The sequence below is a fragment of the Oncorhynchus gorbuscha genome, linkage group LG14 (assembly GCF_021184085.1).
Source record: "Oncorhynchus gorbuscha isolate QuinsamMale2020 ecotype Even-year linkage group LG14, OgorEven_v1.0, whole genome shotgun sequence".
NCBI classification, from domain to species: Eukaryota; Metazoa; Chordata; class Actinopteri; order Salmoniformes; family Salmonidae; genus Oncorhynchus; species Oncorhynchus gorbuscha.
Genome location: NC_060186.1, coordinates 30,271,682 through 30,285,467, shown reverse-complemented (window position 1 = coordinate 30,285,467; position 13,786 = coordinate 30,271,682). Strand labels below are relative to the sequence as shown.

General features: G+C 41.3%; 1 protein-coding gene and 1 long non-coding RNA gene across 6 annotated transcripts in view; one reads left to right on the top strand and one right to left on the bottom strand.

Annotated features, from left to right (window-relative positions):
* LOC123994765 (fibroin heavy chain-like) overlaps window positions 1–13,786 on the bottom strand; it is a 71,723-nt gene that overhangs the window by 27,650 nt on the left and 30,287 nt on the right. For all 5 annotated transcript variants that reach the window (XM_046297745.1, XM_046297746.1, XM_046297747.1 and 2 more), the window contains 12 exons: window positions 13,470–13,496; window positions 10,486–10,896; window positions 9,941–9,973; window positions 9,470–9,811; window positions 5,254–5,286; window positions 4,830–5,144; window positions 4,449–4,532; window positions 4,265–4,294; window positions 3,950–4,078; window positions 3,669–3,707; window positions 3,396–3,497; window positions 3,098–3,202 (listed from right to left, as the gene is read on the bottom strand). In XM_046297745.1, coding sequence (XP_046153701.1) covers window positions 3,098–3,202; window positions 3,396–3,497; window positions 3,669–3,707; window positions 3,950–4,078; window positions 4,265–4,294; window positions 4,449–4,532; window positions 4,830–5,144; window positions 5,254–5,286; window positions 9,470–9,811; window positions 9,941–9,973; window positions 10,486–10,896; window positions 13,470–13,496 — 1,650 coding nt within the window. The remainder of the gene's footprint in view (window positions 1–3,097; window positions 3,203–3,395; window positions 3,498–3,668; window positions 3,708–3,949; window positions 4,079–4,264; window positions 4,295–4,448; window positions 4,533–4,829; window positions 5,145–5,253; window positions 5,287–9,469; window positions 9,812–9,940; window positions 9,974–10,485; window positions 10,897–13,469; window positions 13,497–13,786) is intronic.
* LOC123994766 lies at window positions 757–2,419 on the top strand. Its single transcript, XR_006831711.1, has 2 exons — window positions 757–1,381; window positions 1,486–2,419. It is a non-coding gene; the product is annotated as an uncharacterized LOC123994766 (long non-coding RNA).

Here is a 13,786-nt window from a genome sequence, read left to right as displayed (position 1 = left end):
CAAAGTTATGGCATGTGTAACCACGCATTTACTGTAACTGTTAATGAAAACATACTCCAACAGACCAAATGTAAATATCTAAATTCCATGGAGGCACCATCCAATATTGTTACCTCTGTCCACATAAACCTAGGTAACATCCCAAATGGTACTTTGACTTTACCAAGTATTAGATAAAATGCAATTGTGTTGTCCATAGCTTATGCCTGCCCATACCATAACCCCTCCGCCACCATGGGCCACTCTGTTCCCAACGTGGTGGATATCAGAAAACCGCTCGCCTACACGATGCCATACACGTGTTCTGCGGATGTGAGGCTGGTTGGATATACTGCCAAATTCTCTAAAACAACATTGGAGACGGCTTATGATAGAGAAATGAACATGGAATTTTCTGGAAACAGCTATGGTGGATATTCCTGTAGTCAGCATGCCAATTGCACGCTCTCTCAAAACTTGAGACATCTGTAGCATTGTGTTGTGTCCCCAGCAGAAGGTGCACCTGTGTAATAATCATGGTGTTTAATCAGCTTCTTGATATACCACATCTGTCAGATGGGTGGATTATCTTGGCAAATGAGAAATGCTCACTAACAGGGATGTAAACAAATTTGTGCACAACATCTGAAAGAAATAAGCTTTTTGTGCATCTGGAAAATTTCTGTGATCTTAAAAATTTTAGCTGATGAAACATTGGACCAATATTCTACATTTACGTTTATATTTTTGTTCACTGTAAATAGTGTGCCAAAAAATGTTGCTAGAAATATGCAAATGTTTAATGGCAAACAGTTCACCAGAGTTTTTTTTTTCTGCCGAAATACTTGTGGCAGCCATATTTAGAACCATATAAGAAAAATATATTGGAATTGGAAACCTAGTAAACTAGCTTTATACCAAAGTTGTAACTGATAACTTGTTAATAAATTGTCCTAATAAACCTAACACTCGCTAGGTATTTGATGCCTGGTTAGCATTGTCATGTTTTTATGGTATAAAGGGAAGCACATTTTGTTACTGGGTAGGTAGCTAATGGCTAGCGCTTAGCTAGCTAGCTTAGCTTGCTAAAGTTGGCTATTATAACTAGCTAACTAATGATTCGATTGATATCTTAAAGACATATTTTTAGATGAAGACGTTGCTGTCTTTAAATACCAATATACATGTCAATATGGTAGCGTCACTGTTCGTTAGCATGTTTATTAGCTAGCACAACAACTAAGGTAGCAACTATTTGAGTTGACATCTTTTGCGGATTGGATACCTTTTTTCCCTACTCATGGTGTTGGAAGAGGCTGCATCAACACCCTGGAAAGATTTTTGTGGTACACTCAGACTTTTTTTATTGATAAATATGTGTATCGTCTTCAAGCTTGATAAGGTAAGAAAATGCATGTATTGTTCTCAAACGCCAACTCATTCATTATTTGTAACAATTGGATCTTTCATTACTTTATACTAGGAGGTCTCTCTCTCTCTTTCTAGAAGCAATCAGTTACCAGGCAAAAATACAGATTGAAGGTTTCAAACGGAGGAAAGCGAAATATGTGTGCACCAAATCAAGACTTCTTGCATGCATTACCTTGATGTAACTCAAATATAATTAATTTTGGAAAAATAATATGAATAGCCATATTAGGCATAACTCAATTTTATGTTGCTTTTCTTCCACACAAGCCTTATAAACCCAAATCAGGAATAAGAGACAGCTAGTAGACATCTGGCTTTTCATCATGATGTCCGAATGCAGTCTAGATTGAAGATCGTAATTAGGTAATTCGTTTGAATCAATTGTGTTGAGGCTTGGCTGGAGAAAAATCTTGTATAGGAACGATTTAGCCACACATTTAAGATTTAGTAGGCCTAAATCCCACTTTATGCTAGCTACATCGTTTGTCTATATAGAATTTATACAAGGCAGAAACATTGTTTCCTTGCTGAAAAATATATAGAATATCTGTTTTAGTTAGAAGAAAAGCAACATCAAGGCAACTTTGTTACAGCTCAACCAGTTTTCCCTAAGCCTAACCCACCCATTAGCTGGTGAGTCTACCTCCTTAAGATGCACAAATATTAAATGTTTAGGTACTAGGTTTAAGATGCACAAATATTTAATGTTTAGGTACTAGGTTCAGGTTTTCTATCTTCATTTTGTTTGTGCTCTCTGATTGTTCCAGTGCATGCATTCAACAAGCTTTGGATGAAGGACTCCAAGGTTTACTCAAAAAAATGCAATAGTTCTGACCTGGGTTTGATTTTGTTGTTTTAATTGTTTATTCTATTTTAAACCCATTGGTTGAAAGCTCATTGCTCAGTTATATACTGTCCTAAGGCTAACATCCCTATAGTGTTCACATTTATCTCATGTAAATGTTGTAGTAATGTGAAAGCATTAAATAAACAATTTATTTGGGAAATATTCAGTCTTTGTTCTTTTTTTCATTAGCATGCTGATGATTTTAAGGTTAATATTGTAACACTTGGCATTATGTTTTAATTGTAGGATAGATAGGTGCTTCTACACCTGCATTGCTTGCTGTTTGGGGTTTTAGGTTGGGTTTCTGTACAGAACTTTGAGATATCAGCTGATGTACGAAGGGCTATATAAATACATTTGATTTGATAAGAATTTGATTGGATTTATTTGTATATGTTAAGACATTCAATACATGTTGTTTAGTTTACTCTATGAAAAACAAGTTCATTTTAAGCTATGTGTGATTGGTTTTATGTAAATAAGACATTTCAATGTGAAGTAATCAAAAACCTCATCTAATTTGCATATTCAGAATGAGTTTGAAACAAATTTGCAACAAACCGCGTTCTCCACAAGTTTCCCAGAATTGTTTGCCAGATGTTCACGTCGTCGCAAATTTGGCACATCAGTTTAGTGAAAATATTATTGCCACAACTGTTTGCCAGAAGCCTGTTTTTTTTCTGTAAGGGCATGCAGCAGGTAAAGAGAGATGAATAGATGCCAGAACCAGTTCAAACAGGATTATTCAGTTGAAATGAAGTCGACTCAAACTTTGACCCATAAAGAATTGAGGTGAAGTTAACTCAAACTTTGACCAATAACTCTGATTATGTAAGCTACCTCCTGTGCCTGCTCCTCCTGCGCCTGTCCTGTCTCCTCCTGCTCCTGTCATAGTGCCATCTCCTCCTGCTCTTGTGCCAGGGCCAGGTGTAGGTCCTGCACCTCCTAAGTAAAAATATAAATAAGTCATCCTCAACATCCTCCTCCTCGTCATCATTAGACCGGATAACAAAGGATGGACCCTCATTGTATTTATCAGGTTTGCTTCCGGCTCCACTAGGCGCACCTGCAAAACAGATAAATCATAAGCTCTGTCCCTTCCTAGACTCTATCCCTAACAGTACCAACTTGACCTTACCTCCAGCACCTGTCCCAGCTCCGGTCCCGGTCCCAGCCCCTGTCCCAGCCCCTGCACCTCCAGCTGCCCCAGCACCAAGGGCCCCTCCTGCCCCACCTGGTCCTAGAAAAATAAACATCAAGGCAGTTCTTATGTCCTCATCTTTCCATCTGAGAGATGATGGGAAATGCAGCAGCAAGGTATAGTAGGGGTAATGGGTGCCGGTTTAGCTCTGGGAACGGCTTCACTTTAATGCAACAGTGCAGTATTCTGGAAAACAAAACCCATTCTCACCGTATTTGTCTGCCTTAAATCCAGATCCAGTACCATAGCCTGCAGATCCCAACCAAACACACAGAGACCAGTGTCAGACATCAGAACATACTGATACAATACACTTACCCATTGGTCTTTCTCTGTACATTTCATGTACTTACCAACTTGTCTTCTATGTAATGTAAAGGTCAGTGAAATGACCCAAACTAACTCATCTATATCCTCTCCACTCTCTCAGCTCTCCTCACACTTACCCCTTTTCCCCCAGGGAGAACCGCTGTACCCTCCTGGAAACCCACCTGGCACCCTTCCTGATCCTGCTCCGCCCCCCGCTCCAAAGCCACCTGGTCCGGCTCCATAGCCACCTGGTCCGGCTCCATAGCCACCTGGTCCGGCTCCGAAGCCACCTGGTCCGGCTCCGACGCCACCTTTGTATACAGAGTGTGTTAATATAGGGATGTGATGATATTGTATCATCTGTTTAGCTAGAATGTGGTGTTGCAGTGTGAGTATATGTACAATTTTCAGCTGTTACTTAAATTGTGGTAGTGCAGTAAGTAGCTTTGAGAGGCAAAGTCGACATTGGTGCTAAATAATAGGCGATATTTTCTCACCTGGTCCATAGCCACCTGGTACCCCTCCGACTATGGAAGTAAGAGGTAATCCCCCAGATCAAAGTTAGATATTTTCTGGACATCGATTCAACTTTATATTCCCTTAAAGGGATAGTTCACCCAAATTACCATATTGGTTTTCTTGAACAACGTACGACCAGACTGACAAGAAAAATAAACTCACATCCTTGTCCAGCTCCTCCAAGGGCCCCACCGGCCCCACCAGCAACTTGTCCATATTTAGCAGCTTTTGATCCGGCTCCATATCCTGTAGAATCATAGCGACTCTTTTCACTACAGAATGTTGAACTCAAACCAACAGAAAAAAACTGCCCAACCAATGCCATTTAGTAGGAAGCTTGAAGCCCAACAAACAATGTTTTCCCTGGAATACACAACAAGGATTCCCAATCAAATAATCCCCCCAAGTCCAACTATTATTAGTTGCCTTTATTTAACCAGGTAAATCGTTAACATATTTTCAACAAACAAGGAACGTTGCTTTGTAAATAGCCCCTATATCCCAACCTGTCCTAGGGAACCCCTGGCTCTGCTGTTGACTAACCTCTTCCAGGTCCATATCCGGCCCCAGGTAGTCCTCCTGCTCTTGCCCTAGCTTCATAGCCTCCTCCAGGGACTCCTCCTGCTCCTTGACCGTACCCTGCTCCAGCTCCAGGCCCTGTTCCTGCTCCATACCCTGCACCAGGCCCAGCTCCGGTCCCGTATCCACCCCCAGGCACTCTTCCTCCTGCTCCTGCTTCTCCTGCTCCTAAAGCGCCTCCTGCCCTTGGTCCGTAGCCTCCTCCTGGCAGACCTCCTCCCGGGGCACCGAATCGCCCACCAAGGCCTCCACCCGGAGCTCCTCCACCTCCTCCTGGACCTGGCAGGACAACACGGGAGGGGTTAGACAACATAAATATGGCAGCCATATTGTTTTGTTTGAAGGATTTTAACATAAATACTCTCCACAGAGAGAAAATAATGATTACCGTATTTCAGAGACTTAGCCCCAGCAGGATATCCTGTGAGACAGAGCACATGATGGGAGACATTTTAATGATGGGAGACACTTCGTTGGTCCTATACCAGGCAGTGACAGAGGAAGGCCCTAAAAATATTTGAAGAGTCCAGCTACCCAGGTCATAGACTGTTCTCTCTGCTACCGCACGACAAACGGTACCGATGCACCAAGTCTGGAACCAACATTACTCTGAACAGCTTCTAGCCAAAAGACTGCTAAATAGTTAACCAATTAGCTACCCGGACTATCTGCATTGACCCTTTTTGCACTAACTCATCACATGCAGCTGCTGCTGCTTATTATCTATCCTGTTGCCTCGTCACTTTACCTCTAACTATACAGTGACTTGCAAAAGTATTGTTGTAGCTGAATCAGAATTAGTTAGGTAACATAGATAAATAAGATGTTTTATTTACTTTATACTTGTCATTAGAATGTCTTCTTTTGGACTATACTGTTGGCAGTTGCATTTTCCTCTCCTCTAGGGAAAAATCACTTGGGGCCCAGAGAGGGGAGAGGTCAGGCTTGTCTTTTACATGTCTGGTAATAGGCAGAATACCAGAAAGGGAGAAGTCAGGTTTGAACATTGTCTTCATAACGAATATATCTGTGAAACCATGTGAAGGGCTCCATAATGTCTGTACTCCAGTCACTCCCTCTCTTTTCCCATTTGGGGAGGAGTATGGCAGTGTCTGGAACCATTGTATGTCCCCTCTGATGTTGCCCATCTCTTGACCTAGTATATGACCTGGAGGCTCACTCTCCTCCGTGAGCTTGTCCAGGAGGGGGTGTATTTGAGATGGGAGTATCTAGAATTGACAATTGATATATGCCATTGGATGAGGTAATGTTTTGGTAATATGAAGTACCAAGAATGAGAAGTAGAACCTCGTCTAAGAGACCAAACTGAACGATAATTTATAGTTAATGCTATCTGGCTATGGGATACTCCTCTTTCAAGTAAAAAGCCCTTTGTGAAGTTCCTAAGATCTGTGGTTCATCATTGTGAGTTGAGAGGGGTGTATCTTGGCTATAAAATATGAAGTATTATTTTGTACGCACTCTCAGAATTCATTTATAGACACTGAATTGATCTGAGAGTCACAGGGCTATGGTGAAGGTCATATTATTAAAATATTAAGTTTAAGTACAACTCTGACTGGTGTGTGGTTTGTAACTCTCCTCATTTAGTAATACAGGAAATTACCATGACATTATTCATCCCCCTTGGTGTTTTTCCTATTTTGTGGCATTACAACCTGTAATTTAAATGTATTTTTATTTGGATTTCATGTAATGGACATACACAAAATATTCTAAATTGGAGAAGTGAAAAAATGACTTGTGCAAAGAAAGAAACAACTGAAAAGTGGTGCGTGCATATGTATTCACCCCCTTTGCTATGAAGCCCCTAAATAAGATCTGGTGCAACCAATTACCTTCAGAAGTCACATAATTAGTTAAATAAAGTCCACCTGTCTGCATTCAAAGTGTCACATGATATCAGTATATATACACCTGTTCTAAAAGGCCCCAGAGTCTGCAACAGCAATAAGCAAGGGGCACCACCAAGCAATCGGCACCATGAAGACCAAGTAGCTCTCCAAACAGATCAGGGACAAAGTTGTGGAGAAGTACAGATCAGGGTTGAGTTATAACAAAATATCCGGAACTTTGAACAACCCACGGAGCAACATTAAATCCATTATTAAAAATGGAAAGAATATGGCACCACAACAAACCTGCCAAGATAGGGCCACTCACCAAAACTCACAGACCAGACAAGGAGGGCATTAATCAGAGAGGCAACAAAGAGACTAAAGATATCCCTGAAGGAGCTCCACAACGGAGAGAATCTGTCCATAGGACCACTTTAAACCGTAGACTCCACAGAACTGGGCTTTACGGAAGAGTGGCGATAAAAAAGCCATTGCTTAAAGAAAAAATTAGCAAACACATTTGGTGTTCGCCAAAAGGCATGTGGGAGACTCCCCAAACATATGGAAGCAGGTGCTCTGGTCAGATGAGACTAAAATTGATCTTTTTGGCCATCAAGGAAAACGCTATGTCTGGCGCAAACCCAACACCTCCCATCACTCCGAGAACACCATCCCCACAGTGAAGCATGGTGGTGGCAGCATTTTCGTCCACAGGGACAGGGAAACTGGTCAGAATTGAAGGAATGATGGATGGTGCCAAATACAGGGATATTATTGAGGGAAACCTGCTTCAGTCTTCCAGAGATTTGAGACTGGGACGGAGGCTCACCTTCCAGCTGGACAATGACCCTAAGCATACTGCTAAAGCAACACTCAAGTGGTTTAAGGTGAAACATTTAAATGTCTTGGAATGGCCTAGTCAAAGCCCAGACCTCAATCCAATTGAGAATCTGTGGTATGACTTAAAGATTGCTGTACACCAGCGGAACCCATCCAATTTGAAGGAGCTGGAGCAGTTTTGCCTTGAAGAATGTGGCTAGGTGTGCCAAGCTTATAGAGACATACCCCAAGAGACTTGCAGCTGTAATTGCTGCAAAAGTTGGCTCTACAAAGTCTTGACTTTGGGGGGGGTGAATAGTTATGCACGCTCAAGATTCCATTTTTTTTGTCTTATTTCTTATTTCTTTCATAATAATAAAAAATGTGAATCTTCAAAGTGGTTGACATGTTGTGTAAATCAAATGATACAACCCCCCCCCCCCCCCCCCAAAAAAATATATATTTTAATTCCAGGTTGTAAGGCGACAAAATAGGAAAAATGCCAATGGGGGTGAATACTTTCGCAAGCCACTGTATGTACATGTAAATCCAACATTGTTATCAGGAACTATTCCAAAAGTTAGAAAAACAGCTTATGTGCTGCCACTCCATAAGTCAGGGATTATCGTGAACTTGATCATTATCGTCCCATCTCCAGGCGTCCATATCTCGCTGAGATTTTCAAATATTTGGTAAATAATCAACTTCACTATTTTATATCTGAATGGTATTTTGAATATAAATCCATCTGGATTTAGGCCAGGGCACTGCACTATCACAAAAAGCACATTAGTTGTTAATGATATTGTCAATGCTTTTTCTAAAGTGAAACGTGCTGCTTTGTTTGTGGACCTGTCAAAAGCTTTTGATACTGTTGATCATGCTATTTTAATGAATAAATTGTCCTAGATTGGCCTGGGCTCTGATGCCTGCCCATGGTTTCATGATTAACTCAGTGACAGAATTCAGGCCATCTTGATTGATGGGGTTAAGTCCAAATGTCTTGAAAATAAAGGTGTTCCGCAGAAGTAGATACCAGGAGCTGTTCTTTTCAAAAATTTTATGAATGCAATTGGTCAATCTGTAAAAAAAAATGTTAACATTTCATCAATATGCTGTATGTACTACTATGTATGCAATTTCCCCGACTGCTGACCTGGCTGTGACAAGGCTACAGTTAGATTTTATAGCTGTACAGGAAGCCCTTACTGATTTTAAAACTCGTGCTTAATACGGGCAAACTAAATAAATGCTGTTTTGAAGTTCTCCTAAAATTGTCTCTGCTGGATTACATCTTCATTCATCATCGGATGGTTCTATAAATAGAACAAGTCCCTGCATACAAATACCTTGGTGTGTTGATTGACAGTGATTTAACATTAAAAAAAACATATGAATGAGAAGCTAAGATTAAAAGTGGGCTTTTTTACAGAAACAGATCTTGCATCTCTCTAGTCAGTAGGAAGCAGATTGTGCTGTCAACCTTTCTAGCTGTTCCTGATTATGGTGATACTATTTATCAAAGTGCAGCTGCCACTACTCTTAAACCCTTTGATGTACCCTTCGTTTTATCACAGTAGGCAGTTGTATTACTGATCACTGCATTCTTTACTAAAGGTTGGCTGGACGGTTAAAGGTGAAAGTCACGTACAGTAGATCACATCATTATGCTCTTTTTGTTTATAAAGCCCTGCTCAACAAGCTTCCAACTTACCTATCTTTACTGTTACGATTTATAACTACAAGTTATCAACCCCGTTCACAGGGTTAAATAACTTGCAATAAATAACTTGTTATTATTTTTCTGTTTTTCTCTCTGCATTATTGGTAAGGGCCTGTAATTAAGCATTTCATTTTTAGCCTACACCTGATTACGAAGAATGTGACAAATCATATTAGATTTTTTGACCCACTGGTTTAATGTACCTCCAACACCAGCACCAGGTCCGTAACCAGCACCACTACCAGGTAAACCACCTCTGGGTGTGTATCCACCACCAGGCACTCCACCAGCACCAAGCCCAGCTCCAGGCCCAGCTCCCTGGCCAAGTCCAGTCCCAGCACCCACTCCTGGTCCATAACCATCACCGGTTCCACGGCCAGGTCCAAATCCAGGACCATAACCACCAGGGACACCTCCACCACCACCAAGCCCAGATCCAGGCACTCCACCCTGGCCTACTCCAGTCCCTGCTCCCCCTCCTGGTACTCCTCCCAGGCTGGCTGCCTGTCCTCCTCCTGGGGTCCCAAAGACACCACTTAGCATACCTGTCAGTGGAGACATTGATTTACCTCTCTATTAAAGTATTATACCAGCTGGTACAGTATGCATACAAATAAATATTTCAAAACGGAACTTTCAACTTTACAAAAGACAAGGATATTGGATTTACTCACCATATTTACGAGCTTTGGCATTTGCATCATATCCTGTAAAGGAGCACATTTTTGAATTAAATACACATCCTGTTTTCTCTTTTACAGATTATTCTTGTCACTGAACAGGAATACAATTATGCCTCCAGCTCCAGTTCCTTGTCCTTCCCCAGCTTCACCTGGTTCTTTGACTGAATGTCTATTTAATGTGTATATTTATGTTTATCTATACTTGTCTATTGATACACTTGTTTTGTATGGTGCAGGGCTCATTTGTAAAAGATACTTTAGTATCAATATGACTTCCCTGTTGAAATTAAGTTAAATAAATATATCTACCTCATTTACCTCGAACCCCTGCACATCGACTTGGTATTGGTACCCCGTCTATATAGCCAAGTTATTGTTACTCATTGTGTATTTATTCCTTGTGTTATTATTTTTCTATTTTTCTCTCTGCATTATTGCGAAGGGCCTGTAATTAAGCATTTCAATGTTAGCCAACACCTGTTTATGAAGAATTTGACAAATCATATTAGATTTTTTGACCCACTGGTTTAATGTACCTCCAACACCAGCACCAGGTCCGTAACCAGCACCACTACCAGGTAAACCACCTCCGGGTCTGTCTCCACCACCAGGCACTCCACCAACTCCTCCACCTGGTCCATAGCCAGCTCCACCATGTCCTTCCCCGGCACCACCTGGTCCAACCCCTCCACCTGTTCCATAACTTCCAGCACTACCTGGTCCATAACCACCAGGTCCAGCTCCACCTGGTCCATAGCCGGCCCCACCTGGTCCATAACTGGCCCCCCCTGGTCCAACTCCACCTCCAGGACCGAAGCTACCGCCAGGCCTGTAACCGCCTCCTGGTTCCCCTCCAGCCCCACCAGGCAGTCTTCCGGTTCCAATCCCAGATGCAGGCACTCCCTGGCTGAGCCCACCACCAGCTCCAGTGCCTGCTCCACCCTGACCTGGAGAAAGGGAGGCAATGGTCTTGTATGAAGAGTGCTTATACCTCAACAATTAGAGGACCAGTGTTGGGGAGTAGTGAACTACATGTAGTTCAACTAGTAATTTAACTGCATTTTGCAGTAGCTTGGTGGTAGTTCAACTAGTTATTTAATTCCACTTTGCAGTAGCTTGGTGGTAGTTCAACAAAATTCAAGTCTAGGTATTGTTTTCAGAAGTTAATAACTTTTTTTTGCCATGCAGTGGTGTACCCAACTACACACTATTATATATATACTGTATATATATATTATACAGTTGATGTCGGAAGTTTACAAAGTCGGTTAGGACATCTACTTTGTGCATGACACAAGTAATTTTTCCAACAATTGTTTACAGACATATTATTTCACTGTATCACAATTCCAGTGGGTCAGAAGTTTACATACACTAAGTTGACTGCGCCTATAAACAGCCTGGAAAATTCCAGAAAATTATGTCATGGCTTTAGAAGCTTCTGATAGGATAATTGACATCTTTTGAGTCAATTGGAGGTGTACCTGTGAATGTATTTCAAGGCCTACCTTCACACTCAGTGTCTCTTTGCTTGACATCATGCGAAAATAAAAATAAATCAGCCAAGACCTCAGAGAAAATAATTGTAGACCTCCACAAGTATGGTTCATTCTTGGGAGCAATTTCCAAATGCCTGAAGGTACCCCGTTCATCTGTACAAACAATAGTTCGCAAGTATAAACACCCTGGGACCACGCAGCCGTCATACCACTCAGGAAGGAGACGCATTCTGTCTCCTAGAGATGAACGTACTTTGGTGCGAAAAGAGCAAATCAATCCCAGAACAACAGCAAAGGACCTTGTTAAGATGCTGAAGGAGACAAGTACAAAAGTATCTATATCCACAGTAAAACAAGTTCTATATCGACATAAGCCACTGCTCCAAAACCACCATAAAAAAGCCAGACTACGGTTTGCAACTGCAAATGGGGACAAAGATCGTATTTTTTGGAGAAATGTCCTCTGGTCTGATGAAACAAAAATAGAACCGTTTGGCCTTAATGACCATCCTTATGTTTGGAGGAAAAAGCGGGATGCTTGCAAGCCAGAGAACACTATCCCAACCGTGAAGCACGGTGGTGGCAGCTTCATGTCGTGGGGGTGCTTAGCTGCAGGAGGGACTGGGGCACTTCACAAAATAGATGTCATCATGAAGTTGTCACGACTTCCGCCGAAGTTGGCTCCCTTGCCTCATCGTCACCGTCCTATTAGCCGCCACTGATCCCTTTTTCGTTTGTCTGTTTGTTTTATCTTATTAGTTTCACCTGTGTTCTGTTGTATGGCTTAATGAGCTTCCCTATTTTAAGTACGTGTACCCGCCCTTGTTTTGTGCGGGATTGTCTTTATGTTACATGTGTGCGTTTTAGGTAGAGGTGGTTATATTTTCTGGACTTGGCACCCTGTGTTTTTGGGTAGTCACTTTGTTGTCAGCGCCCTGTGTTATTGGGCTTGTAATTTTTGTGTGCTGTATTAAAGAGCACTTTTCCCCGGTGGAACTCTCTGCGCCTGATTCCTTCACCCACCTAGTCCCGCGTGACAGAGGTAGGAAAATGATGTGGATATATTGAAGCAACATCTCAAGACATCAGTCAGGAAGTTAAAGCTTAGTCTCAAATGGGTCTTCCAAATGGACATTGACACCAAGAATACTTTAAAAGTTGTGGCAAAATGGCTTAAGGACAACAAAGTCAAGGAATTGGAGTGGCCATCACAAAGCCCTGACCTCAATCCTACAGAAAATGAGTGTGCAGAACTGGAAAAGCGTGTGTGAGCAAGGAAGCCTACAAGCTTGACTCAGTTACACCAGTTCTGTAAGGAGGAATGGGCCAGAATTCACCCAACTTATTGTAGGAAGCTTGTGGGCGGCTACCCGAAACGTTTGACCCAAGTTAAACAATTTAAAGGCAATGCGACAAAATACTAATTGAGTGTATGTAAACTTCTGACCCACTGGGAATGTGATGAAATAAATAAAAGCTGAAATAAATATTTCTCTCTACTATTATTCTGACATTTCACATTCTTAAAATAAAGTGGTGATCCTAACTGACCTTAGGTAGGGATTTTTTCCTAGGATTAAATGTCAGGAATTGTGAAAAACTGAGTTTAAATGTATTTGGCTAAGGTGTATGTAAACTTCCAACTTCAACTGTATATATAATAATAAAAGTAGTAATAATAATAATATGGGTAAGTTTGCGTTTAATAGGCTAAATTACCCATTCTGACTCCAGAGTGATCTATTCTTGCAATTTGTAGTCTGACATTTCAGATTTAGATATGATCATTTTTCCCAAAGTAGTTTGGATGTCGTGAACTACTTTTCCAAATTATTTTAGCTAAGTAAACTATACGTTTCTTAAGGGTAGCTTTAGTGTAGCTTAACGTCTTCCAGTGTGAAGTAATTGGTAGCTTGGTAAACTATATTTTCAGAGTAGCTTACCCAAAACTGAATAGGATGCAGACAGTTACCTTAAATAAATCATAGTTATGTGCTCTTGGTTTTGAAGCAAACTCTCACCATATTTGGCTGCCTTAGATCCAGCTCCTGTAAAATAGAGTGATGCAAGAAACTAAAATTAGCATTGGCATCAGATGAAATAACTTATCCTTCAACAAATAAGAATATTTAAGTGAACTCCTTTTGTATTTCAAACGCCAAATGCGTAGCCATGCAGAGTGTAGGATGGGAGGTAGCCAGATGGAGGGACCTGCTGGGTGGTAGGAGTGAGTGTACACAGATCTAGCACATTCTACACGTGTATGATATGTAAGATATCATGTGGAAAGATAGGAGAATGCCCCCACACACTGTTTAGATGCTCTTAGAGTTAGTTG